At 37.8% G+C, this 27,949-nt stretch overlaps 1 protein-coding gene across 1 annotated transcript; it reads left to right on the top strand.

Moving 5' to 3' along the window:
- Positions 1-10: 10 nt before the first annotated feature.
- Positions 11-27,917, top strand: TMPRSS12 (transmembrane serine protease 12). The gene is made up of 5 exons (XM_069581951.1): positions 11-221; positions 914-1,109; positions 13,015-13,283; positions 21,691-21,833; positions 27,666-27,917. Exons 1-5 carry the CDS (start codon positions 11-13, stop codon positions 27,915-27,917), a joined length of 1,071 nt encoding a protein of 356 aa, XP_069438052.1.
- The last annotated feature ends 32 nt before the right edge of the window (positions 27,918-27,949 follow it).

The following is a 27,949-nucleotide window of genomic DNA, read 5'->3' as shown; positions in this document are numbered from 1 at the left end:
GAGCTCAGACATGGCGCTGGGGCTCCTGAGCGCAGCGCTGTTGTTTCTGGCGAGCGCGCTCATAAGCTCAGAACACTACTCGCTCTTCTCTGAAAGGAGTAGGCGCGGCTCCTCGCGGGAACAGGCTGGCAGTCTGGGGTGGCCTGAGGCCGTGAGCAGCAGGCCCAGAGCACAGAAGGCGCGCGAGGCCCGGGAACAGGAAGAGTTGGACTCAAAGGGCAGTAGCTGTTCTCTTCTTTAGTCAGTCGCCCTTTCTTTGTTTGTCCCATTTTAAGTAGTGTTTGAATTTGGGGCCCTCCTTTTCTGTTTTTACCAACTGCCCTTACCTAAAAATTTACAGACCCTAGCAGTTCTATTTTAATGACTGTAATAGTAGTACTTACGGTAGAAATGCCACGCACTTGTGCGTCTGTATATATGCACCTTAGAATATTCTGGGGTGTGTCGTTCCCATTTTACAGATTAATAGTTGATTGAAATTCAAAGCTGAAAGGGCTGTTAGGTGACTTTTTCATGCTACAGTTCAGAAAAATTAACCCCACAAGTTAAATGGCAAGTATCAGAAACTGTAGCTCTTGGTTCACCAGTCCCAGGAGCTCTCAGTTGCCATTTCAGATAGGGAAAAATGTGTTACCTGACCAGAGAAACTTATCTCACTATTACACTTTTCAGAAGTAAAGTTTTAAAATTCATGAATTGAGCTTATTTGATATCTATTTATAAGCAATTTGACATCATGTTTAACTCGCTAAGATTTTTTTTTGTCAAACTATGGACATAGCTTAGGTATCCAGCTTGCTCTATCAGTTTTTTTTTAAATAGGAATTTAAAGATTATATTAATGTATTAAGATTAGAAACTAATACATATAATAATATGTTCAGTTCAAATAATATATCATTTTTATTTTTAGATTGTGGAATAGCACCACTTATGCGTATGTTCAAGGGGTCTCGGATTGTAGGGGGCAGAGAGGCTCAAACTGGCGCATGGCCGTGGCTAGTTAGCCTACAGATTCATTCCGGCAGATCTGGTGCTCATGTATGTGCGGGAAGCTTAGTGAAAAATAGATGGGTCCTCACGGCTGCCCACTGCACTAAGGACGCTACGTATGTATTCAGAACATTCCTACTTTATTCCTTTAGGGGATATTTTGAAGCTCTTCTCACCTATTAAGTCCTGACATTGCACCTTTACTGGTCTGTTCCTTGGACACGGTGGGGAGACTAACACATTTGGAGAGGGGCAACCTGTATCCTAGTCCTCCTCTGACTCTTTATGGTGCAGTGGTTTTAAGTAAGGTTCCAGAACCTACTAGATGTACCAACTTGATCAAATAATATAGCTGTGTTATACTGTCACAGAATCTTAGAGTTCATAGAGGTATTATAAGGGTTTAGTTCAATTCTCTGTCCTATAGTTGCATCCTTCTTACAGTACTGAAATGAAGGGTTCTCTAGTCTGAAATAATTGTTCTTTAATGCATTGAGCCAGGCATTTTGTCATACACAATTTCCACTACTCCCCGCAACCAGTCTTTGCTAGAGAGAGACCCTGCCTGGAAAGCAACAAAATCAGGGATCAAATCCAGGTGTGTCAGAATGGAAATCCACACACATGACCATAACTATACCATTTGGCTTGCTACTTAAAATACCTTTTGTGATGATGAACCTTGGAAAGAACCTCATTTAAATTTTGTACAGCTTTTTTTCTTAGAAAGCCTTTCCTTATGCTGAATAAGTGTCTTGACTTTTGTTCTGCCTGTTGAAGCCATATGTATTCAATTTCATTCCTCTTCCAAGCATTTGAAGATAGTATTAATTTTCTACCTAACAGTTCTCAAGGCTAAATCTTATTGATATTTTTACCTTTTCACTCAACAAAAATTTACTCAATATATGTTATATACTAGGAATTGGGCAAGATGCTGAAGAAGTCAACATTACTGAGTATATTTTTTAGGAGTTCCTCCTGTTTCAGAAAAGTCTGCCACTTCTATTCCTGTTCCCCTTCATTTTCTAAATCTTACATCAGCTGTCCCTTATTCCTTCTTAAAACAACTATTTATCAAAGACCTGCTCTGAGATTAGGTACTGTTTAAGGATGTTACATAGAATTCTGTATTTAAATAAAGTCAGACACGACTGAGCGACTGAACTGAACTGAACCCTCCCAGTAGCCCTCTGAAATTGCTGTTACCTTCATTTCACACTTGAGGAATCCAGAGATCAGAAAGATTTGGTAACTTGCCCAAGATCACACTGCTGTAAAGTGGCAATATATTGATTTAAACCTATTCTCAAATCTAAGCTGTTTCATTATATCTCACTGTCTCTTTAGTATTTTTCAATATTTTCCTCGTTTCTTCCCTACAGCTTTCAAACATGTAGCTCAACTCACCATTATTTAACAAACAAACGAACCCTACCTGTTCCTGTTCTTCTTTTCACTACTAGATTCCTTGAAAAAAAGGCTCCTTTTGTTTCACTTGCATTGACTCATAAAATCCCAGTTGCAATCTGATTTCTGTGGCTAGAACACGCTATTAAAGACCTACCTCCATGTCAAATCCAATGAGCTCCACTCAATCCTCATCCTATTTTATCTCTATAACATTTGGCAAAGTTGATTACTGTTCTCTTCTTTCTTTCTGGCTGTGCCACGTGGCTTGTAGGATCTTAATTCCCTGACCAGGGATCCAACTCACACCCTCTGCATTGGAAGTGTGGGGTTGAACCACTGGACCAGGGAAGTCCTTGTCATGTTTTAAATGACAGTATTTTCAAGAGTTTCACCTTCTATCCTCTTGCCTTATCATCTGAACTCTTTCTGAGAGATGTCTCATCTCAGAAATGAGATGAGACTCATTTTAGGAGTCATCATGTGCTAGTAACTCCCAAGTCTCTCCAGCTGAGTCATATTTCCAGCTCCCTCCTGTACATATATATTGGAGTCACATTCTCAAGAAGTTAAAACATGAAATTTTAAAATCTTCTAATTCTTTCCCTTCTCTATTTTCTTAGATTATAGTTTCACCAACAGTTCCATTACCCAGAGGGTTAGTTGACTCTCTGCAGTATCTCTTAAATTTGTTTCTTTCTGTCTCCCAATACTACTCCCCACTGATTAGAAGTAGATTCAGAATATCAGTCTCCATATCCTTGGTTCATTACTTATACTACTTACACTGTTACTGTGGTAAATATCTGAATGAGTGTGAAGTGGTATCTCATTGTGGTTTTCATTCACATTTCCCTAATGATTAGTGATGGTGAGCATATTTCCATGTGCTTTCTGGCCATCGTATTTTTTCTTCCTTTTTTTAAAGTTTGTTTTATTTTTGGCTGCACCATGCATCATGTTCTGTATGCAAGTCAGGAAGCAACAGTTAGAACTGGACACGGAACAACAGACTGGTTCCAAATAAGAAAAGGAGTACATCAAGGCTGTATATTGTCACCCTGCTTATTTAACTTATATGCAGAGTACATCATGAGAAATGCTGGGCTTGAAGAAGCACAAGCTGGAATCAAGACTGCTGGGAGAAATATCAATAACCTCAGATATGCAGATGACACCACCCTTATGGCAGAAAGTGAAGAGGAACTAAAGAGCCTCTTGATGAAAGTGAAAGAGGAGAATAAAAAAGTTGGCTTAAAGCTTAACATTCAGAAAACAAAGATCATGGCATCCGGTCCCGTCACTTCATGGCAAATAGATGGAGAGACAGTGTAAACAGTGATGGGCTTTCTTTTCTGGGGCTCCAAAACCACTGCAGATGGTGACTGCAGCCATGAAATTAAAAGACGCTTACTCCTTGGAAGGAAAGTTATGACCAACCTAGACAGCATATTAAAAAGCAGAGACATTACTTTGCCAACAAAGGTCCATCTAGTCAAGTCTATGGTTTTTCTAGTAGTTGTGTATGGATGTGAGAGTTGGACGATAAAGAAAACTGAGCACAGAAGAATTGATGCTTTTGAATTGTGGTGTTGGAGAAGACTTGAGAGTTCCTTGGACTGCAAGGAGATCCAACCAGTCCATTCTGAAGGAGATCAGTCCTGGGTGTTCATTGGAAGGACTGATGCTGAAGCTGAAACTCCAATACTTTGGCCACCTCATGCAAAGAGTTGACTCATTGGAAAAGACTTTGATGCTGGGAGGGATTGTGGGCGGGAGGAGAAGGGGACGACAGAGGATGAGATGGCTGGATGGCATCACCGACTCGATGGACATGAGTTTGGGTAAACTCCAGAAGTTGGTGATGGACAGGGAGGCCTGGCATGCTGTGATTCATGGGGTCGCAAAGAGTCAGACATGACTGAGCGACTGAACTGACTGACTGAAATATATATGATTTGCAAACATTTTCTCAAATTCTGTGAGTTGTCTTTTCACTCTATTAATAGTGTCCTTTTATGCAAAACTTTTAACTTTGACCAACTCCAATTTATTTTTTTCTTTTGTTATTTTATGTTTGATGTCACATCTGAGAATCATTGCCAAATCCAATATCATGAAGCTTTTCTTCTGTGTTTTCTTCTAAGAGTTATATAGCTTTATTCTTACACTTAGGTCTTTGATCTGTGTTGACTTAACTTTTGCATATGCTATAAAGTAAGAATCCAGTTTCATTCTTTTGTATGTAGATATCCAATTTTCCCAGCACCATTGCTGAAAAGTCTTTCCTTTCTCCATTGAATAGTCTTGGCACTCTTGTCGAAAATCACCTGACCACATATGCAAGAGTGTGTTTCTGGGCTCTCTAGTCTTTTCATTGCCATATATGTCTGCCCTTATGCTAGTACCACACTGTTTTGATTACTGTAGCTTTTCATTAAGTTTTGAAAACTAGAGATATGATCCTCCAACTTCATTCTTCTTTTTCAGGTTTATTTTGGGTTCTTGGGGTCTTTTGATATTCCCTATGAATTTTAGGATTTTTTTTTTAATTTCTGCAAAAACATTGATATTGGTATAGGTACTGCATTGACTCTATGGAGCATTCTGTGTAGTATTGTCATTTTTAACAGTATTAAGTCTTCTAGTACATGAACAAGGGATGTCCTTCCATTTATTTACATCATCTTTAATTTTTTTTAGCAAAGTTTTATAGTTTTCAGTGTATATAACTTGCTTTCTTAATCTTATGGTCTGAATATAAATTGAAGTCACTTCAGTTCAGTTGCTCAGTCATGTCCAACTCTTTGTGACCCCATGGACTGCAGCACTCCAGGCTTCCCTGTCCAGCACCAACTTCTGGAGCTTAAACTCATGTTCATTGAGTTGCTGATGCCATCCAACCATCTCATCCTGTCATTCTCTCTCCTGCCTTCAGTCTTTTCCAGCATCAGGGTCTTTTCCAAGGAGTCAGTTCTTAGCATCAGGTAGCCAAAGTATTGGAGCTTCAACTTCAGCATCAGTCCTTCCATGAATATTCAGGACTGATTTCCTTTAGGATTGACTGGTTGGATCTTCTTGCAGTCCAAGGGACTCTCAAGAGTCTTCTCCAACACCACAGTTCAAAAGCATCAATTCTTCAGTGCTCAGCTTTCTTTATAGTCCAACTCTCACATCCATACATGACTCCTGGAAAAACCATAGACTTGACTAGATGGACCTTTGTTGGCAAAGTAATGTCTCTGCTTTTTAATATGCTGTCTAGGTTGGTCATAACTTTCCTTCTAAGGAGCAAGCATCTTTTAATTTCATGGTTGCAGTCACCATCAGCAATGATTTCGGAGCCCAAAAATATAAAGTGTGTCACTGTTTCCATTGTTTCCCCATCTATTTGCCATGAAATGATGGAACCAGATGCCATGGTCTAAGTTTTCTGAATGTTGAGTTTTAAGCCAGCTTTTTCACTTTCCTCTTTTGCCCTCATCAAAAGGCTCTTTAGTTGTTCTTCACTTTCTGCCATAAGGATGGTGTCATCTGCATATCTGAGGTTATTAATATTTCTCCCAGCAATCTTGATTCTAGCTTGTGCTTCATCCAGCCCAGCATTTTGCATGATATACTCTGCGTTTAAGTTAAATAAGCAGGGTGACAATATACAGCCTTGATGTACTCCTTTCCCAGTTTTGAACCAGTCAGGTTCTATGTCTGGTTCTAACTGTTGCTTCTTGTCCTACATATTGGTTTCTCAGAAGGCAGGTAAGGTGGTCTGGTATTCCTGTCTCTTTAAGAATTTTCCAGTTTGTGGTGATCCACACAGTAAGTAATATAAACTGATTTAGCTATTCTTTGTCATTTGATGGAGGATTTAATCTGTTTACATTTAAAGTAATTATTGATAGGTAAGGACTTACTATTGCCATTTTGTTAATTGTTTTCTGTTTTTTTTTTTTTTAATAGATCCATTATTCCTTGTTTATTAGCCTGCTGTTTTGTGTGTGCATGTGGTTTGATGTCTTTTGGTATCAATATGCCTTGACTTCTTTTCTTAAATTTATTTTTAATTGGAGAATAATTGTTTTACAAAGTTGTGTTGGTTTCTGCCATACAACAACGTGAATCAGCCATAAGTATACATATGTCCCTGCCCTCTTGACACAGAGCACAGGGTTGGGATTCCTGTGTTATACAGCAACTTCCCACTATCTGTTTTACATATGCTAATGTTGCTTTGACTTCTTTATTGTGTCCTTTTGTGTAATTGCTACGTCTTTCCCTTGAGATTATCAAGAAGTTTACACAAACTATCTTAAAATTATAACACCATATTTCAAGCTGTTACAACTTCAATAGAATTCCTAAACTTTACACTTTAGCTTTTCCTCCACCTCACATTCTAGGATACTGCTGTCATGATTTATGTATTTTTATGTAACTAATGGATGATTATACTTATGATTATTTTTACTACATTAATTTAACTTTTAAACTAAAGTTGCAAGTAAATTATGTGCCACTATTACCAAGTTACAGAATGTAAGTTTGACTGTATGTTTACCATTATCCATGAATTTTGCACCCTTTTAATGTCTTTATGATGTTGATTAGTGTCCTTTTACTTTCACTCAAAGAACTTCCTTTAGCACTTCTTGTAAGGCTGTTATTCAGTCAATCAGTTGTGTCTGACCCTGCGACCCCACGGACTGTAGCATGCCAGTCTTCCCAGGCCATTCACCATCTTCCAGAGTTTGCTCAAATTCATGTCCATTGAGTCAGTGATGCCATCCAACCATTTTGTCCTCTGTTACCTCCTTCTCCTCCTGCCTTCAATCTTTCCTAGTATCAGTAAATGTGTTAGTCACTCAATCATGCCTGACTCTTTGCGATCCCATGGACTATAGCCTGCCAGGCTCCTCTTTCCATGAAATTCTCCAGGCAAGAATACTGGAGTGGGTTTCCATTCCTTTCCCAGCATAGGGTCTCTTCCAGTAAGTCAGCTCTTCACATCAGGTGGCCAAAGGACTGGTACTTCAGCTTCAGCATCAGTCCTTCCAATGAATATTCAGGGTTGATTTCATTTAGGATTGACTAGCTTGATCTCCTTGCTGTCCAAGGGACTCAAGAGTCTTCTCCAACACCACAATTCAAAAGCATCAATTCTTCGGCACTCAGTCTTCTTTATGGCCCAGCTCTCACATCCATACATGATACTGGAAAAACCACAGCTTTGACTACATAGACCTTTGTCAGCAAAGTAATGTCTCTGCTTTTTAATACACTGTCTAGGTTTGTCACAGCTTTTCTTCCATGGAGCAAATGTCTTTTAATTTCATGGCTGCAGTCACCATCCATAGTGATTCTGGAGCCCAAGAAAATAAAGTCTGTCACTGTTTCCATTGTTTCCCCATCTATTTGCCATGAAGTGATGGAACCAGATGCCATGGTCTTAGTTTTCTGAATGTTGAGTTTTAAGCCGGCTTTTTCACTCTCCTCTTTCACCCTCATCAAGAGGCTCTTTAGTTTCTTTTCACTTTCTGCCATTAGGGTGGTTATCATCTACATATCTGAGGTTGTTGATATTTCTCCCAGCAATCTTGATTCCAGCTTGTGATTCATCCAGCCCAGCATTTCACCTGATGTACTCTGCATATATGTTAAATAAGCAGGGTGACAATATACAGCCTTGACGTACTCTTTTCCCAACTTTGAACCAGTCCATTGTTCCATGTCCAGTTCTAACTGTTGCTTCTGGACCTGCATACAGGTTTCTCAGGAGGCAGGTAAGGTGGTCTGGTATTCCCATCCCTTTAAGAATTTTCCACAGTTTGTTGTGATCCACACAAAGGCTTTAACATAGTCAATGAAACAAAAGAAGATGTTTTTCTAGACTTCTCTTGTAAGGTTAGTCTAGTAGTAATGAACTCCTTCAGCTTTTGTTTGTTCAGGAAGTCTTTATCCAACAATTTGCTGTCTACAAGGGACTCACTTTAGCTTTAAAGGCACACATAGGGGACTCCCCTGGTGGTTCAGTGGTTATGAGTTTGTCTTGCAATGCAGGGGGTGCGGTTCAATTCCAGGGAACTAAGATCTCATATGCCATGGAGCAACTGAACCTGCATGCCACAACCAGACAGCACACACATCACAGTGAAAGTTCCTACATGAGGCTATGAAGATCCCATGTGCAGCAATAAAGATCTGAAGCAGCCAAATAGATTTTAAAAAAAAATTTTTAAGGCACATATAGACTGAGAGTGAAGGGATGGAAAAAGATATTTCAAGAAATTGGTAACCTCCTAAAAAGCAAGGGTATTTAGACAAAATAGACTTTAAGCATAAAATGGTAAAAGAGACAAGAAAAGATCAGCATACAATGGAAAAGACCCTGATGCTGGGAAAGATTGAAGGGAAAAGGAGAAGAGGGTAGGAGAGGATGAGATGGTTAGATAGCATCATCTGCTCAATGCACATGAATCTGTGCAAACTCCAGAAGATGATAAAGGACAGGGAAGCCTGTTGTGCTGTAGTCCATCAAAGAGTCAGACACAACTTAGTGACTGAACAACAATAATAAAGGGGTCAAGCCATCAAGAAGATATAATAACAGTAAATATTTATGCATCCAACTTTGGAATGTCTAAGTATATAAAGCAAGAACTAACAGTTAAAAGGAGAAATAGATAGCAATTCAGTAATAGTTGGGGACTTTAGTTGGGGATCTTAACAATTGACAGATCATCTAGAGAGAGAATCAGTAAGGAAACAGCAGATTTAAACAATGCTATAGATCAAGAAGGACTGAACAGACATAGACAGAACCTTCTAGCCAACAGTAGCAGATTATACATTCTTCTCAAGTACACATGGAACATTTTCTATGACAGACCATATGTTAGGCCACAAAACAAGTCAGCAAATTCAAGGAGACCGAAATCATACCAAGGAGCTTCTCTGACCACAATAGGATGAAAGTAGAAATCAATAAAAAGAGGAAAATTGGAAAATGCATGAATACATGGAAATTAAACAATACTCTCCTAGGAAACCAATGGATCAAAAAAGAAACTAAAAGAGGAATTTTAAAAGGATTTTGAGACAAAAATGGAAACACAACTTATGCAGCAAAAGCAGTTCTAAGAGAGAAGTTCATGGCAATAAATGCATATATTAAGAAGGAAGATGATACCAAATAAAGAACCTACCTCTGTACCTGAAGGAACTAGAAAAAGAAGAAACTGAACCTAAAATTAGAAGGAAGGAAATGATAAAGATCAGCACAGTGTTAAATAGATACCAAAAATATATAAAACATTAACCAAACTAAGAGTTGGTTCTTTGAAAAGATAGACAAAATTGAAAAACCCTTACTTACCAAGGAAAAAAGAGGGAGGACCCAAACAACAAACTTATAAGTGCAAAAGGACATAGTATAACTTATACCACAGAAATACAAAGGATCATAAGATTTTTTAAATGGGTATAGAATCTGAATAGATATTTTTCCAGAGAAGATAAATGAATGGTCAACAGGTACCTGAAAAGATGCTCAGCTCACTAGTCATTAGGGAAATGTAAATTAAAACCACAACGAAATATTACCTTACAATGACCATCATGAAAAAAGACAGCTAACAAATGCTAGTGTGGATGTGGAGGAAAAGGAACACTTGTGAACTGCATATGGGAGTGTGTAAATTGGTACATTCACTATGGAAAAACAGTATGGAGGGTCCTCAAAAAATTAAAAATAGTACTATAACATGATCCAGCAATTCTATCTCTGGGACAATATCCAAAAGGAGTGAAATATTAACTTGAAAAGATATCTGCACCCCATGTTTATAGCAGAATTATTTACAACAGCTTCTAAGTGACAAGCGATGGATGAATGGATAAAAAAGTAAAGAAATATGGTGTGTGTGTGTGGGTGTGTGTGTGTGTAATTTAGCCATAAATAATGAGGAAATCCTACCATTTGTGACACTGTGGATGGATCTTGAAGGCATCATGATAAGTGAAATAAGTCTGACAGAAAAATTCATACTGCATGTTCTCATAAGTAGAATCCAAGAAAAACAAAAAATCCCCACCAAATTTAGAGAAAAAGAGATGAGATTTGTGGCTGTTCCCAGAGGCAGGCTGTGCGGAGAAGGGATATTGGAGGAAAGGTAGTCAAAGGTACAGACTTCCATCATAAGGTAAATAAGAACTAGGAATATAACATACAACATGATGAGTATAGTTAAGACTGCTGTATGATATACAGGAAAATTATTAACAGAGTATATCCTAAGAGTTTTCACCACAAGGAGAATGGTTTTTCTTTCCTTTTTATTGCATATAAATGAGATTATGGATGTTAATTAAACCTATTGTAATCATATTACAATATATGTAGATCAAACCAATATGCAGTACACCTTAATCTTATACAATGATGTATGTCAATTATTTCTCAATAAAACAAAAAAATTTTAATTCAAGGAAGATAAATTAATTTTATCTTTATCTTTAAAATAAAGATAATTTAATTCAAGAAAGAAAAGAAACATTATTTAAAAGTTCAGTTCAGTTCAGTCGCTCAGTTGAGTCCGACTTTGCAACCCCATGAACCGCAGCATGCCAGGTCTCCCTGTCCATCACCAACTCCCAGAGTCCACCCAAACCCATGTCCATTGTGTCGGTGATGCCATCCAACCATCTCATCGTCTGTCATCCCCTTCTCCTCTGGCCCTCAGTCTTTCCCAGCATCAGGGTCTTTTCAAATGAGTCAGCTCTCCTCATCAGGTGGCCAAAGTATTGGAGTTTCAGCTTTAGCGTCAGTCCTTCCAATGAACACCCAGGACTAATCTCCCTTAGGATGGACTGGTTGGATCTCCTTCCAGTCCAAGGAACTCTCAAGAGTATTCTCCAACACCATAGTTCAAAAGCATCAATTCTTCAACACTCAGCTTTCTTTATAGTCCAACTCTCACATCCATGCATGACTACTGGAAAAACCATAGCCTTGACTAGATGGACCTTTGTTGGCAAAGTAATGTCTCTGCTTTTGAATATGCTGTCTAGGTTGGTCATAACTTTCCTTCCAAGGAGCAAGTGTCTTTTAATTTCATGGCTGCAGTCACCATCTGCAGTGATTTTGGAGCCCCCCAAAATAAAGTCTGACACTGTTTCCACTGTTTCCCTATCTATTTGCCAAGAAGTAATGGGACTAGATGCCATGATCTTAGTTTTCTGAATGTTGAGCTTTAAGCCAACTTTTTCACTCTCCTCTTTCACTTTCATCAAGAGGTTCTGTAGTTCTTCACTTTCTGCCATAAGGGTGGTGTCATCTGCATATTTGAGGTTATTGATATTTCTCCCAGCAATCTTGATTCCAGCTTGTGCTTCTTCAAGCCCAGCATTTCTCATGATGTACTCTGCATATAAGTTAAATAAGCAGGGTGACAATATACAGCCCTGATGTACTCCTTTTCCTATTTGGAACCAGTCTGTTGTTCCATGTCCAGTTCTAACTATTGCTTCCTGACCTGCATATAGGTTTCTCAAGAGGCAGGTCAGGTGGTCTGGTATTCCTTTCTCTTTCAGAATTTTCCACAGTTTATTGTGATCCACACAGTCAAAGGATTTGGCATAGTCAGTAAAGCAGAAATAGATGCTTTTCTGGAACTCTCTTGCTTTTTCGATGTTCCAGCGGATGTTGGCAATTTGATCTCTGGTTCCTCTGCCTTTTCTAAAACCAGCTTGAACATCTGGAAGTTCATGGTTCACGTATTGCTGAAGCCTGGCTTGGAGAATTTTGAGCATTACTTTACTAGCATGTGAGATGAGTGCAATGGTGCGGTAGTTTGAGATCCATTAGTTGCTTCTTTTACATTTAGTGTCTTGCTTTATAAAGTCCTTTCTCACAAAGATACAGTCCAGTGGAATATATAAAGTCCTTCCCAACATCAAAGTTGTATATTCATCTATATTTTCTGTCTGGTTTAAGTTTTAAACCTCTCATCCTAATTTAATATCCAAATGTTTTATTCAAGGATTTCAAAAATGTTAAAAAGTAAATAGTTTAGTGAATTCCCAATACATATTATGCAGCTTCAGTTCATCAGCTCATGCCTAATCTTATTTCATCTTTATTCTTGCCAACTCCCCCTTCAATTATTTTGAAAGAAATCTCAGACATACCACTTTATGTATCTCTGAAAGATAAGTTTTTATTTAAAAGATCTGTGTATTTAAATATTTAATCCATTTGGAGTTTATTTTACTGTTTAATATTTTTCAGAGATTTAATTTTATTTCACTTTTCTAACTTGTTAGTTCCAATATCATGTATTGAATAATTCATCCATTTGTCCATTGATAAGAACTGCTACCATATATTAAATTCTCAGGTACTTGAATCCGTTTGAGACTTTCTGTTCCACTGATCTTTTTCTCCTTTTCTACATCACAGTAGTTAGGTTTTTCCATCATATGACTTTGTCAGATGAAAGTAGGATTAATTTTTTTTGTTGTTATTAATCTAACCTGAGAAAAACAAAAACTAGTGGGAGAAAAAGAATATTTACTTAAATAAACATGTTTATAACAAAAGCATTTACTTTCTTTCAGAAATCCTGTAATGTGGAGAGCTGTGATTGGAACTAATAATGTAAAAGGGAGTGAGCCACACAGCAAGAAGATCAAAGTTAATGCAATCATTATCCACCCAGACTTCAACGTGGAGTCTTATGATAATGATATTGCACTTTTTCACTTAAAAAAAGCAGTGCGTTATAATAATTACATTCAGCCTATTTGTCTACCTTTTGGTGTTTTCCAAAGACTAAACAGAAACACAACATGTTTTATAAGTGGCTGGGGAAGAACAGAAGAAGAAGGTAATTATAATCTGAATTTTGCTGATATAGATTTTCCTGATAATTGGCAGAGGGTGAATTCTTTTATGTATGTCTTTATATCTCTTTATATCATGAGTTTAAACAGTAGGTCTTTATAAACCAGTGAAAAGAAAATGTGTTTTAATTTTCTATGTTTTTTTCTTCCTTGTGGGAGAGAGAAATTTATCTTCCAAAGCAGAAATAGAGACTTCTTTTGTTATACATGCCTACATGCCAAGACACTTAAACTTTTAGACTTTCTCAGAGAGAATGATGGTTCCAAGTGTTTCTATAGTTTCTGAGACTCCTAGGTGATAAAGCAAGTTCTGTGGCAGATTTGCTTATCTTAAACGATAAGCTTCTGGCTATCAGGAATCAAATTTAGTATCCTTTTTATTTAGTGTACTGTTTAGTATCAAACAGGTTGATTGCTATGTATTTTCTATAGTGCACAAAGGTGCACAAAAAATTGACTATCTGAACTAATGGAAGGAATAAAAAAACATAGAAAACAGTCTCTGCAGACAATATTAAAGAAAAATAGAATTGTATGACAAACATTATAACTTCCTTATGATAGTAGGGAATTTTCACACAACTCTTTTATTATTGGCATATTAAGCAGATGGAAAATTAGTAAAGATTTACAATGTTTGCCTTTCCAGTAAGCGGCCTGAAGTGACCTCTAAAAATGGTGCTCTATTCATTCGACCCAGAAAACCCCACAAAATCATGCAAATCAGGAGGTTCAAATGTTCGTGTTCACTTTAAGAACATTTGTAGAACTGCCCAGGCCATAAAGGGTATGCACATCCAAAAAGCCAGCAAGTATCTGAGGATGTCACTTTAAAGAAGAAATGTGTGCCATTCTGTCGTTACAACGGTGGAGCTGGAGGTATGCACAGGCCAAACAGTGGGACTGGACGCAGGGTCAGCGGCCCAAAAAGAGTGCTGAAAGTTTACTGCACATGCTCAACAATGCAGAGTCATGCTGAACTTAAGGGCTTAGATGTAGATTCTCTGGTCACTGAGCACATCCAGGTGAACAAAGCCCCCAAGACGTGGCACAGGACTTAGAGAGTTCACGGTTGGATCAACCCCTACATGAACTCTGTCATATTGAGATGATCCTTACCGAAAAAGAACAGATTGTTCCTAAACCAGATAAGGAGGCTGCACAGAAGGAAAAAGATATCCCAGAAGAAACTGAAGAAAGAAAAACTTATGGCCTAGGAATAAATACCGCAAAAAATAAATGCAAATAAAAGTGTTGGTTGTAAAAAAATAATAATAAAATTATAATGTTTGAATTAGCAAGTTTGATTTAATAGCCAAATCAGAAAATTCTGCACCCCAAAATCAGACACTTTCATCTTTTCAAGTACAGGTAGAACCTTTATAAAAACTGACTGCTTACTAGGCCATAAAGAAAATCTCCAAGTTCGAAGGACAGGTAATGTACAAACTATATACTGTGATTACAATTAATTTAGAAATAAGAGAGATGGGAATATGATGGAATAAGGAGGTTGGCAAATCCTCATCCCCCAACATAAGCACAAATTGGAAAAAAAACCTCAAAAACTGTCAAAAGCAACCATTTCAGAGCCCTAGAAATAAAAATGCACAATAAATTGAGGAGTATTTGTTTATTATAAACATCTAGAAATTTGGGTAAAAAGAGGAACTTGTAGTTTTCTTGCTGTGGCTGCTCCTAACTCCCTTTCTGATCAGTCAGTGTAATAGCTTTACCAAGATCATGAGGATCATGAGGGAAAAGGATCTTGCTACCAAAGGATATGGACTTGATTTGGAGTAGTAGTTGATAATCCAGGCCAGTAGCACTGTCAATAAAAGTAATTGATTCAAAAAACTAAAAAATTTTTAAAAATAAATTTTAAACAAGTATTAGACTCAGCAAGAGATGAAGAGGGGAAACAAACAGCTCTGCTGGTCTGGGATTGTGATCCTAGATGCAGCCAGGAGTGGAAAAGATCAGAAATTTGACAAGAAGAACCTCAAAATGAGACAGCTACAGAATGGCTAGATAAGCTCTCCAAACATCCTTGGTTTACTGGGAAACATACATGTATACACATGTGGGGAAAAAAAACCTGAGAGAGCTTAGCATACAGTGAAAACCAAGGCAGAGTTGAAATCTGACTGAACTCTGAACACACTCCCCAAACCATACATAGATTCATCAGCAGAGGATGAAAGCCAAAATCATTAACTGATAAGTAAACTATGCAGACACATGGGTAAGCCCTGTGAAGGCAGGTTAAAAGGTAAAAATCAGAATTAAAAAACTGAGCAGAGACATCAACAGTCACACAATGTGGGACACACAGATTCTACAATTTAAGTCCAGGCAAGTTATTTTTAAGAAAACACAACAACATTGTTGAGAAGAGAAACAAAACCCAGAGTTGTTACAGTACATTAATCTGAAAATGCACAATTTTCAACAGAAATACTGTAAGACATACAAAAAACTAAGAAAAAAACAGAAATGTGATCTATATTTCCCCCCTATATTCAGGGGGAAAAAGTAGTCAATAGATACTGACTCTGGACAGGTTTAGATGTTGAATACAGCAAAGACTTCAAAGAAGCACTTTAAATAGTTTGACAAATTAAACAGAAATTATTATCCAAAGAATTAAAAATGTGATGACAATGACTTAACAAATAGGGAATGCCTGTGGAGAAATAAACAATTTTAAAAAGAACCGAATGGAAATTCTAGAGGTTTGATATGGCACAAGAGAACATCTGTGAATTTAAACTACAGCAACAGAAATAATATAATCTAGAGAAAACAGAGAAAAAATTCTTGAAGAAAAATAAACACACTCAGAGAGGCCTGTGGCACAACATCAAGTATACCAGCATGCATATAGTGGGATTTCTGGAAAGGAAAGAGAGAAAAAATGGGGACAAAAAAATAGCTGAAGAAAATAATAGCCCCAAACAACCTGAATTTCATGGAAAAAGAAAAACAACACAAAACTTTAATTTATAATAAAGAAGCTCAACAAATCCCAATTAAGATTTTAAAAAAACTAAAAATGTGCAAAACATGTATACTTAAAACTACAAAATGTTACACAGGGAAATTAAAGAAGACCTAATAAATGGAAAGACATCCCACATTCATGGATTCAAAGACTCAATATTGTTAATATGGCTATTATCCTCAGATTGACCCATATTTTCAATGCAATCCCTATCAAAATCCCAGCAAGGTTTTTCATACAAATGGCATTCCACTTCAGGACTATTGCCTGGAAAATCCCATGGACGGAAAATCCCATGGACAGAGGAGCTTGGTAGACTACAGTCCATGAGGTCGCAAAGAGTCGGACACGACTGAGCGACTTCACTTCACTTGACAAGTTGATCCTAAAATGTATATGGAAAGGCAAAGAACCTAGAATAGTCAAAAAGTTTTTTGAAGAACAACAAAACTAAGTTACTCTACCTAATTTAAATTTACCTAATACTAAAAACTACAGCCATTAAGACAGTGTGGTATTGATTTATCTTCTGGTAGCATGTTTAGAATTTTCTATGTGTAGTATCGTGTCGTCTGCAGATAATGACAGTTTTACTTCTTCCTTTCCAATCTGGATTCCTTTTCTTTCTTTTTCCTCTTCAACTGCTGTGACTCAGACTTCCAAAACTATGTTGAATAAAAGTGGCAAGAGTGAGCATCCTTGTCTTGTTCTTCATCTTAGAAGAAATGCTTTTAGCTTTTCACCATTGAGTATGATGTTAGTTATAGCATTTATTATGTTGAAGTATGTTCCCACTATGCTCACTTTCTGGGGAGCTCTTATTGTAAACTGATGTTGAATTTTATAAAAATTCTTCTGTATCTATTGAGATGGTCATATTGTTTTTATTTTTCAATTTGTTAACACAATGTACCAAACTGATCAATTTATGGACCTTGGAAAACCCTTGCATCCCTGGGCTGAATCCCACTTGGTCATGATATATGATCCTCCTAATGCATTGTTAGACTCTGTTTGCTAGTATTTTGTTAAGGATTTTTGCATTTATGTTCATCCGTGATACTGCCCTATAATTTTTTCTTTTTTGTGATATCTGTAGAATTCAACTGTGAAGCCATCTGGTCCTGGATATTTGTTTGTTTGCTGGGAGTTTTTAAATTACTGATTCACTTTCAGTACTGTTAATTCAAATTTGGTTTCTTTTTGGTTCAGTCTTGAGAGATTGTACCTTTCTCAGAATTTGCCCATGTCTTCTAAGGTATCCATTTTATTGGTGTATATTTGCTTGTAGTAGTCTCTTATGACCCTTTGAATTTCTGCAGTGCTGGTTGGTTAAACATAGCAGAAATCAATGGAACACAATACAGAGTCCAAAAAAACCCCCAAACAACCCAACTTATGTTTATGATCAACTGATATATTTATACAAAATTCCTAGAAAAGGCAAACCTACAGAGACAGAAATCCTATCAGTCATTTTCTGAGGGTGAGGTTGGAGGTGAGAACTGACTGCAATTGGCATGGAGAGGACTCACTGGAGTGGAAGTATCCTAAAACTGGATGTGGGCCTGGTATAAATTTACAAAAAATCATTGAGCTGCTTTCTTACAGTGTGAGAATTGTTATGTAAATTAAACATAAATAAAGCTTCTTTAAAAATGACCCCCCAAAATTTAAATCACACATTTGAAAACTTTAAAATATACTACTAAATAACTCCTATGTCAAAGAAGAAATAATAATCTTAAATCCTTATAACTATATAATAATGTATATCAGTTCAGTCACTCAGTTGTGTCCGATTCTTTGCGACCCCATGGATGCCAGGCTTCTCTGTCTATAACCAGGGAAGTTTACTCAAACTCATGTCCATTGACTCAGTGATGGCATCCAACCATCTCATCCTCTGTTGTCCCCTTCTCCTCCCACCTTCAATCTTTCCCAGTATCAGGGTCTTTTCCAATAGTCAGCTCTTCGCATCAGGTGGCCAAAATATTGGAGTTTCAGCTTTAGCATCAGTCCTTTCAATGAACATTCAGGACTGATTTCCTTTAGGATGGACTGGTTGGAGCTCCTCGTAGACCAAGGGACTCTCAACAGTCTTCTCCAACACCACAGTTCAAAAGCACCAATTCTTTGGTGCTCAGCTTTCTTTATAGTACAACTGTCACATCCATACATAACTTCTGGAAAAACCATAGCTTTGACTAGATGGACCTTTGTTGGTAAAGTAGTGTCTCTGCTTTTTAATATGCTGTCTAGGTTGGTCATAACTTTTCTTCCACGGAGCAAGCGTCTTTTAATTTCATGGCTGCAGTCACCATCTGCAGTGATTTTGGAGCCCCCCAAAATAAAGTCTCTCACTGTTTCCATTGCTTCCCTATCCATTTCCCATGAAGTGATGGGACCAGATGGCATGATCTTTGTTTTCTGAATGTTGAGCTTTAAGTCAACTTTTTCACTCTCCTCTTTCACTTTCTTCAAGAGGCTTTTTAGTTCCTCTTCACTTTCTGCCATAAGGGTGGTGTCATCTGCATATCTGAGGTTATTGGTATTTCTCCCAGCAATCTTGATTCCAGCTTGTGCTTTCTCCAGCCCAGCGTTTCTCATGATGTACTCTGCATATAAGTCAAATAAGCAGGGCGACAATATACAGCCTTTCCCGATTTGGAACCAGTCTGTTGTTCCATGTCCAGTTCCAACTGTTGCTTCCTGACCTATATACAGATTTCTCAAGAGGCAGGTCAGGTGGTCTGGTATTCCTTTCTCTTTCAGAATTTTCCACAGTTTGTTGTAATCCACACAGTCAAAGGCTTTGGCCTAGTCAGTAAAGCAGAAGGAGATGTTTTTCTGGAGCTCTCTTGCTTTTTTGATGATCCAGCAGATGTTGGCAATTTGATCTCTGGTTCCTCTGCCTTTTCTAAAACCAGATTGAACATCTGGAAGTTCATGGTTCATGTACTGCTGAAGCCTGGCTTGAGAATTTTGAGTATTACTTTGCTAGTGTGTGAGATGAGTGCAATTCTGCCGTAGTTTGAGCATTCTTTGGCATTTTGAAAACTGACCTTTTCCAGTCCTGTGGCCGCTGCTGAGTTTTCCAAATTTGCTGGCATATTGAGTGCAGCACTTTCACAGCATCATCTTTTAGGGTTTGAAATAGCTTAGTGGGCATTCATCACCTCCATTAGCTTTGTTCATAGTGATGCTTCCTAAGGCCCACTTGACTTTGCATTCCAAGATGTGTGGCTCTAGGTGAGTGATCACAACATCATGGCTATCTAAGTCATGAAGATTCTTTTTTGTATAGTTCTTCTGTGTAATCTTGCCACCGTTTCTTATCTGCTTCTGTTAGGTCCATACCATTTCTGTCCTTTATTGTGTCCATCTTTGCATGAAATGTTCCCTTCATATCTCTAATTTTCTTGAAGAGATCTCTAGTTTTTCCCATTCTATTGTTTTCCTCTATTTCTTTGCACTGATCACTGAGGAAGGCTCTCTTATCTCTCCTCTTTGGAACTCTGCATTCAAATGGGTATATCTTTCCTTTTCTCCTTTTTTTTTTTTTGTTTCTCTTCTTTTCTCAGCTATTTGTATGGCCTCCTCAGACAACCATTTTGCCTTCTTGCATTTCTTTTTCTTGGGGATGGTCTTGATCACTGCCTCATGTACAATGTCAAGAACCTCCGTTCATAGTTCTTCAGGCACTGTCTATCAGATTTAATCCCTTGAATCTGTTTATCACTTCTAGTGTATAATCATAAGGGATCTGATTTAGGTCATACCTGAATAGTCTAGTGGTTTTCCCTACTTTCTTCAATATAAGTCTGAATTTGGCAATAAGGAGTTCGTGGTGTGAGGCGCAGTCAGCTCCCGGTCTTGTTTTTGCTGACTTTATATATAGAGTTTCTCCATCTTTGTGCAAAGAATATAATCAATCTGATTTCGGTATTTACTATCTGGTGGTGTCCATGTGTGGAGTCTTCTCTTGTGTTTTTGGAAGAGGGTGTTTATAATTGATCAGTATTGTATTTGTGCAAGGATATTCTAAGTAACCAGTGGAACAGAACAGAAAACACAGGCATCTATTTCTGGACTCTCTTTCTCCTATTTACTTCAAAAACCTCTAGTTATTTTGAATAACCCTACACCAATATCACATTGGATTAGTATTGTTAGTAAATCAGGTGGTAGGTTTACAGATGTTGAATTCATTGTTATATCTGGTTAATGTCTATGTTACATATACTCTTTTATATACAGCCAGTATTACTTTAATTATTTAAAAACAAAGGGTAGAAATGCATCTTTCCTCTAGGAAGCCTTGATCCAGGAATTTGGATGTCATTAGATATACTTTATTTTTATTTCCTTTTCTTATTCTCTATCCATGTTGACTTTACTTTCTCAGGCTGCCTGTCCTCATAAATGTGGAAGTATGGCTGCAGGCTGATTTGAACTTATATTAATACCTAATCATGTGACTAGGGTGAAACAGATTCTTCTCTGGCACCTCCAGTTAAAAAAGCTGGATAAGTATTCCAATTGACGAGGCTTATACCAAATATAATCACCTCTAGACTAATTCCAGGAGAATGGAATTCTGTGAATGGAACAGTTTGGTCATTTTCCCACTTGCAGTAAAGGGGAAAATGTCTATTACTTGAAAAGCTAAGGAAGAATGTGGCGCACATAAAATATTCAGCTTCCACATATGACAACTGCAATTCTGAGACAGCCTGATGGTATCAGATGCTGCTGTTACAGTAGCTTTTCTGTGGATAAATCTTAGAATAATCTGAAGTGTTATCTTATATCTTCCTATCTTTTCTGTAGCAAAGAACCACTTTATGTTCAAGAATAAGCAGAGAAGTTAGGGGAGTACATGAATTAGAAATCTGCTTTATTTTCACATTCAACATTTTGCAAGACAGCGTCATTAGAAAACTTAATTAAAATTATTCACAACTTACAACATAAGACTGACCTCAGCATTTACCTCTCTCAGTTCAGTTCAGTTGCTCAGTCATGTCTGACTCTTTGCGACCCCATTTACCTCTTTAGCCCTTGATAATCTTTATAGTTTTATTTTGTAACACTACAGATCCTTCTGTGAGACCTCCAAGAAACATAAGAGAGCAAAGATTTTTAAAAAAGTAACCTGAAATTCCTACTATCTAGAGATAACTATCATTAAGACTTTGTCGACTTTCTTTCACCGTATTTCCAGGCATTCATACATGCATACATATCTGGATACAATTTTACATAATTGTTCAATCAGTCACTATGGAAAGAAAACCTGTTGAACATGAACATTTTATATTGCTGTCAAAATGTCTGCTCTCCAAAATAATTTAACTGGTATTTCTTTTTGTTGTTGTTAATAGGTAATGCTACCAAAGAGTTACATGAAGCAGAAGTGCATTATATTTCTCGAAGTTTCTGTAATTCTGAGAGGAGCTATGGCGGTATAGTTCCGAACACTTCATTTTGTGCAGGTGATGAAGATGGAATTTTTGATTCTTGCAGGGTAAGACCAAATACTTTTCCTTAGCAATATTTTCTAAAGACAGAAAGGAACTTGAACAAATCTTTGATCACTTTCTGGTGAAGTCTTAATTCTCAAGTCTAAATTATTTTTCTCCTTTTTAACTATTCCATGCTTGCCTAATTCCTTGGTTTCTACAATCACGATCAACCTAAGAAATATTTGCCTTGAATCTTTTTTTTCATTACCACCTTTATTGAGATACAATTTACAGTTCACCCATTTAAAGTATAAAACTCACTGGGGGATTTTATATTTAGAGTAGTGAACCATTATCATAATCTAATTTTTAGAACACTTTTGTCACACCCCCCCCAAAAAAAAAAAACTCTTCCCATTAAGGCAACCATTAGTCTGTAGAGATTTGCCTATTCTGGAAGTTTCCTATGAACAGGATCATTCAATTTGTGGTCTTTTGTGACTAGGTTCTTTTACTTAGCATAATGTTTTCAAGGTTTGTCTCCATTATAGCATGTATTAATACCTTATTCATTTTATTGCCAAATAATATACCATAGTTTGGATATGTCACATTTTATTCATCCATCCATTTGTAGATGGACATTTAAGCTATTTCTGCTTTTTTGGCTATTACAAATAACATGGCTATAAATATTTGTGTACATGTTTTTATGTGTAAGTATGTTTTTATTTCTCTTGGAAATTCTACCTAGGAGTGGAACTGCTGAGTCAATTCTTAACGTTTTAAAGAACTGTCAAACTGTATTCCAAAGTGCCTACACCATTTTACATTCTTATGCAACAATATGAGACTTCTTCTGTTTTTTATTGGAATATAGTTGATTTGCAATGTTGTGTTAGTTTCAGGTATAGAGCAAAGTGAATCAGTTATATATATACACACACACACATGTATATTCACTTTTTAAAGGTTCTTTCCTCATATAGGTCATTACAGAATATTGAGTAGAGTTCCCTATGCTATACAGCAGGTTCTTTAGTTATCTGCTTTAAATTTAGTCGTGTGTATATGTTAATCCCAATCTCCCAATTTACCCCTCCTCTCTGATCCCCTGTTAACCATAAGTTTGTTTTCTACATCTGTGACTCTAATTCTGTTTTGTAACCAAGTTCATTTGTACTCCTTTTTTTTAGATTTCACATATAAGCAATATCATATATTTGTCTGTGTCTGACTTACTTCACTCAGTATGACAGTCTCTAGGTTCATCCATGTTGCTGCAAATAGCATTACTTTTTTAATGGCTGAGTAATATTTCATTGTATATATGTATCACATATTCTTTATCCATTCCTCTGTTGATGAACACGTAGGTTGTTTCTGTGTCTAGGCCATTATAAACAGTGGTGCAACGAACATTGCAGTACATGTAATCTTTTTGAAATATATTTTTCTCTAGGTGTATGCCCAGGAGTGGGATTGCTGAGTCATATGGTAGTTCTAGTTTTAATTTTTAAAGGAACCTCTATACTGTTCTCCACAGTAGCTATACCAATTTACATTCCCACTAACAGTGTAGAAGAGTTCCCTTTTCTCCACACCTTCTCCAGTATTTACTCTTTGTAGATTTTCTGATGATGGCCATTGTGACTGGTGTGAGATGATACTTCATTGTAGTTTTGATTTGCATTTCTCTAACATTGATAATTAGTGATGTTGAGCATCTTTTCATGTGCCTTTTGGCCATCTCAGCAATGTATCAGTTCAGTTCAGTCGCTCAGTCAAGTCTGACTCTTTGAAACCCCATGGACTGCAGCACGCCAGGCCTCCCTGTCCATCACCAACTCCCAGAGTTTACTCAAACTCACGTTCATTGAGTTGGTGATGCCATCCAACCATCTCATCCTCTGTTGTCCCCTTCTCCTCCCGCCTTCAGTCTTTCCCAGAATCAGGGTCTTTTCAAATAAGTCAGCTCTTTGCATCAGGTGGCCAAAATATTGGAGTTTCAGCTTTACATCAGTCCTTCCAATGAATATTCACGACTGATTTCCTTCAGGATGGACTGATTAGAGCTCCTTGCAGTCCAAGGGACTCTCAACAGTCTTCTCCAACACCACAGTTCAAAAGCATCAATTCTTCAGCGCTCAGCTTTCTTTATAGTCCAACTCTCACATCTATACATGACTACTAGAAAAACCATAGCCTTGACTAGACGGACCTTTGTTGGCAAAGTAATGTCTCTGCTTTTTAATATGCTGTCTAGGTTGGTCATAACTTTCCTTCCAAGGAGTAAATGTCTTTTAATTTCATGGCTGCAGTCACTATCTGCAGTGATTTTGGAGCCCCCCCAAATAAAGTCTGCCACTGTTTCCACTGGATCCCCATCTATTTGCCATGAAGTGATGGGATCAGATGCCATGATCTTAGTTTTCTGAAGGTTGAGCTTTAAGCCAACTTTTTCACTCTCCTCTTTCACTTTCATCAAGAGGTTCTGTAGTTCTTCACTTTCTGCCATAAGGGTGGTGTCATCTGCATATCTGAGGTTATTGGTATTTCTCCCGGCAATCTTGATTCCAGTTTATGCTTCTTCCAGCCCAGGGTTTCTCATGATGTACTCTGCATATAAGTTACATAAGCAGGGTGACAATATACAGCCTTGACGTACTCCTTTTCCTATTTGGAACCAGTCTGTTGTTCCATGTCCAGTTCGAACTGCTGCTTCCTGGCCTGCATACAGATTTCTCAAGAGGCAGGTCAGGTGGTCTGGTATTCCTTTCTCTTCCAGAATTTTCCACAGTTTATTGTGATCCAAACAGTCAAAGGCTTTGGCATAGTCAATAAAGCAGAAATAGATGTTTTTCTGGAACTCTCTTGCTTTTTCGATGATCCAGCGGATGTTGGCAACTTGATCTCTGGTTCCTCTGCCTTTTCTAAAACCAGACTGAACATCTGGAAGTTCACAGTCCATGTACTGTTGAAGCCTGGCTTGGAGAATTTTGAGCATTACTTTGCTAGTATGTGAAAGTGAAAGTGAAGTCGCTCAGTCGTGTCCTACTCTTAGCGACCCCGTGGACTGTAGCCCACCAGGCTCCTCTGTCCATGGGATTCTCCAGGCAAGAATATTGGAGTGGGTTGCCATTTCCTTCTCCAAAGGATCTTCCCAACCCAAGGATTGAACCCAGGTCTCCCTCATTGCAGGCAGACACTTTAACCTCTAAGCCACCAGGGAAGTGAGATGAGTGCAATTGTGCAGTAGTTTGAGCATTCTTTGGCATTGCCTTTCTTTGGGATTGGAATGAAAACTATCTTTTCCAGTCCTGTGGCCTCTGCTGAGTTTTCCAAATTTGCTGGCATATTGAGTGCAGCACTTTCACAGCATCATCTTTTAGGATTTGAAATAGCTCAACTGGAATTCCATCACCTCCACTAGCTTTGTTCCTAGTGATACTTCCTAAGGCCCACTTGATTTCACATTTCAGGATGTCTGGCTCTAGGTGAATGATCACACCATCATGATTATCTGGGTTTCTAATTTCTCCACATTCTTGTCAGCACTTGTTATTGTCTGTCTTTTTTAAAATAGAAATACAATTGATTTTCAATACTGTATTAGTTTCAAGTGTACAGCAAATTGATTCAGTAATATGTGTATACTTTTCCAGACTATTTTCCATTATTGTTATGACAAGATACTGAAATCCTTGTTGCTTATCTATTTTATGTATAGCAGTTTGTATCTGTGAATCCCATACTTCTAAATAATTTATTCCTCTCTATATCCCTTTCCCCTGTGGTAATCATAAGTTTATTTTCCATGTCTGTGGTTTGTTTCTGTTCCATTTAATGATTTTTAAAAACAATTTTATTTTTGGCTGTGCTGGATCTTCACTGCTACGCAGGCTTTACTCTAGTTGTTGAGTAGGAGCTACTCTTTGTTGCAGTGTGCAGGCTTCCCATTGTGGTGCTTCTCTTGTTGCACAGCAAGAGCTCTAGGCATGCAGACTTCAGTAGTTGTGGCACGTGGCTCAGCACATGCAGCTCCCAGGATCTAGCGCACAGGCTCAGTAGTTCTGGTACATGGGCTTAGTTTCTCCACAGCATGTGGGGTCTTCCTTGACTGAGGATCAACCCGTGTCTCCTGCACTGGCAAGCAGATTCTTCACCGCTGGGCTACCAGGGAAGGGCTGTCTTTGATTTTTTTTTTTTTTTAATATTCACTTGGCTGCGCTAGGTCTTAATTGTGGCACTGGGATCTTCAGCCTTCATTGCGGGATCTTCAGTTGTGGCAATTGAACTCGCAGATCTGGGAAGTGGGATCTAGTTCCCTGACTAGGGATTGAACTCAGGCCCCCTGGATGGGAGCACAGAGTCTTAGCCACTAGACCACCAGGGAAGTCCCATCGTGTCTTTAATGTATCTCACTGTCTGTTTTGGCTGCCCTGGGTCTTCTTTCTGCACATGGGCTCCTCCGGTTGCAGCAAGGGCGGGACGCTCTCCAGTCAGAGTGCACAGGCTTCTTACCGGAGTGGCTTCTCTTGTCGCAGGGCACGGGCTCTAGCGGGTGCAGGCTTCAGTAGGTGCAGCGTGCAGGCTCTAGAGCAGGCTCAGTAGTTGCGGCACACAGGCTGAGTTGCCCTGCACCTTGTGAAATTTTCCAGAACCAGGGCTCAAACCCATGTCCCCTGTATCAGCAGGTGGATTCTCAACCATTGGACCACCAGCGAATTCCCATCTTTGATTTTTTTTACAAAATCAAATGTATCTTTTTTTTGTTTTGTTCCTTGTGGCTTTTAAATCTTTCTTTATTCCTTTTTTTTCTTCACTGCTTCTAAATCTACCAGCACATCGCTCCCAAACAGTGTCCCATGCTCTGATCTTTTCCTACTCATTTTGATTTCTGCTCTTCAGGGTTTATCTTTCCGGTATCCTTTTCCTTAAAAATCTTACTGAATAGAAGAAATCAATCTAATTTAATTGCATTCATAAATGAAACATTCTCATCGTCAAAAAATAATTTTTTAATGCTTTCCTTATATAGAGAATTTGAAAACACCTTAGAAACACTGTCCTTAAACTTTAAGCATTAAACAGTTATCTTAGTGTCCTTATTGTTTTGAATGATTAATACTCTTCAGTAATGGTGTTTTGGTGTATTAACAGTCTAGTATAAACTATGACAAAGATTTGTTATTTTAATACTATTAAATGTTAGCTGCTCAGTCATGTTGACTCTGTGATCCCATGAACTGTAACCCACCAGGCTCCTCTGTCCATGGAATTCTCCAGCCAAGAGTACTGGAGTGGGTTGCCATGCCCTTCTCCAGGGGATTTTTCTGACTCAGGGATCGAACCCCGGTCTCCTGCATTGCATGCTTAGCTATTTATTCCTATGATCCTGCACCAGTTAATGTCAACACTTAGAAGGATGCCGTGTCTTGCAAGATGCCCGTTCACTCCTGTCCTCTAGTTAGCAAACCACACACACACCTAAATGAATCCATTATTTATCTTAGTTCTACCATTCCTACATAGCATTAATACAAGTATTCTAATAGACAATATTTATAGTATTTTGCACAACTCCTAAATTATATTCCTCCTGAGTAACTACATTAAAAAATCCAAACAATTTGATTATAGTATTTTGGTTCAAAACTATGCAGGTGGAAAATTTATCCACCAGCTATATGGTTCCTCAGAAATAACAGGCCAGACTGAATACCTGTTTCAGTTGGAATATAAAACTGAAAATCTATGCATCTTTATAAGTTAGAAGTTTAAAAATGTATATTTATATAAATATATAATTAATGTGATTAATTTATTCCAGATTTATTGCTGTTTAAAGACTACTGGAAGTAACTAATACTATTTTGGGACTTTTTTAATAGGGTGATAGTGGTGGACCATTAATGTGCTACCTACCAGAACGTAAACGATATTTTGTAATGGGAATTACCAGTTACGGATATGGCTGTGGTCGAAAAAATTTTCCTGGTGTCTATAGCGCACCATCCTTCAACCAAAAGTGGCTGACAGAGCAACTCTACCAGTCAAGCAATAAAGGCACATTTAATATAAATATTCCACTCGGACAGGTCCTTATAGCCTTAGGTTCTGCTGTCTTACTTGCAACTCCATAAAAAAATTCTGAAGAATCTTTATTTTGCATCGT

Source organism: Ovis canadensis, chromosome 3 (genome assembly GCF_042477335.2).
Source record: "Ovis canadensis isolate MfBH-ARS-UI-01 breed Bighorn chromosome 3, ARS-UI_OviCan_v2, whole genome shotgun sequence".
Classification (NCBI taxonomy): Eukaryota; Metazoa; Chordata; class Mammalia; order Artiodactyla; family Bovidae; genus Ovis; species Ovis canadensis.
This window is presented reverse-complemented; position numbering and strand designations above follow the sequence as displayed.

Bases quoted from the DNA above. Each gene is read 5' to 3' on its own strand.
- TMPRSS12 (XM_069581951.1), top strand. From the start codon at position 11: ATGGCGCTGGGGCTCCTGAGCGCAGCGCTGTTGTTTCTGGCGAGCGCG. The intron at 13,284-21,690 runs GTAATTATAATC...TGTTGTTAATAG, and splicing joins GGGAAGAACAGAAGAAGAAG to GTAATGCTACCAAAGAGTTA. The intron at 21,834-27,665 runs GTAAGACCAAAT...CTTTTTTAATAG, and splicing joins GAATTTTTGATTCTTGCAGG to GGTGATAGTGGTGGACCATT.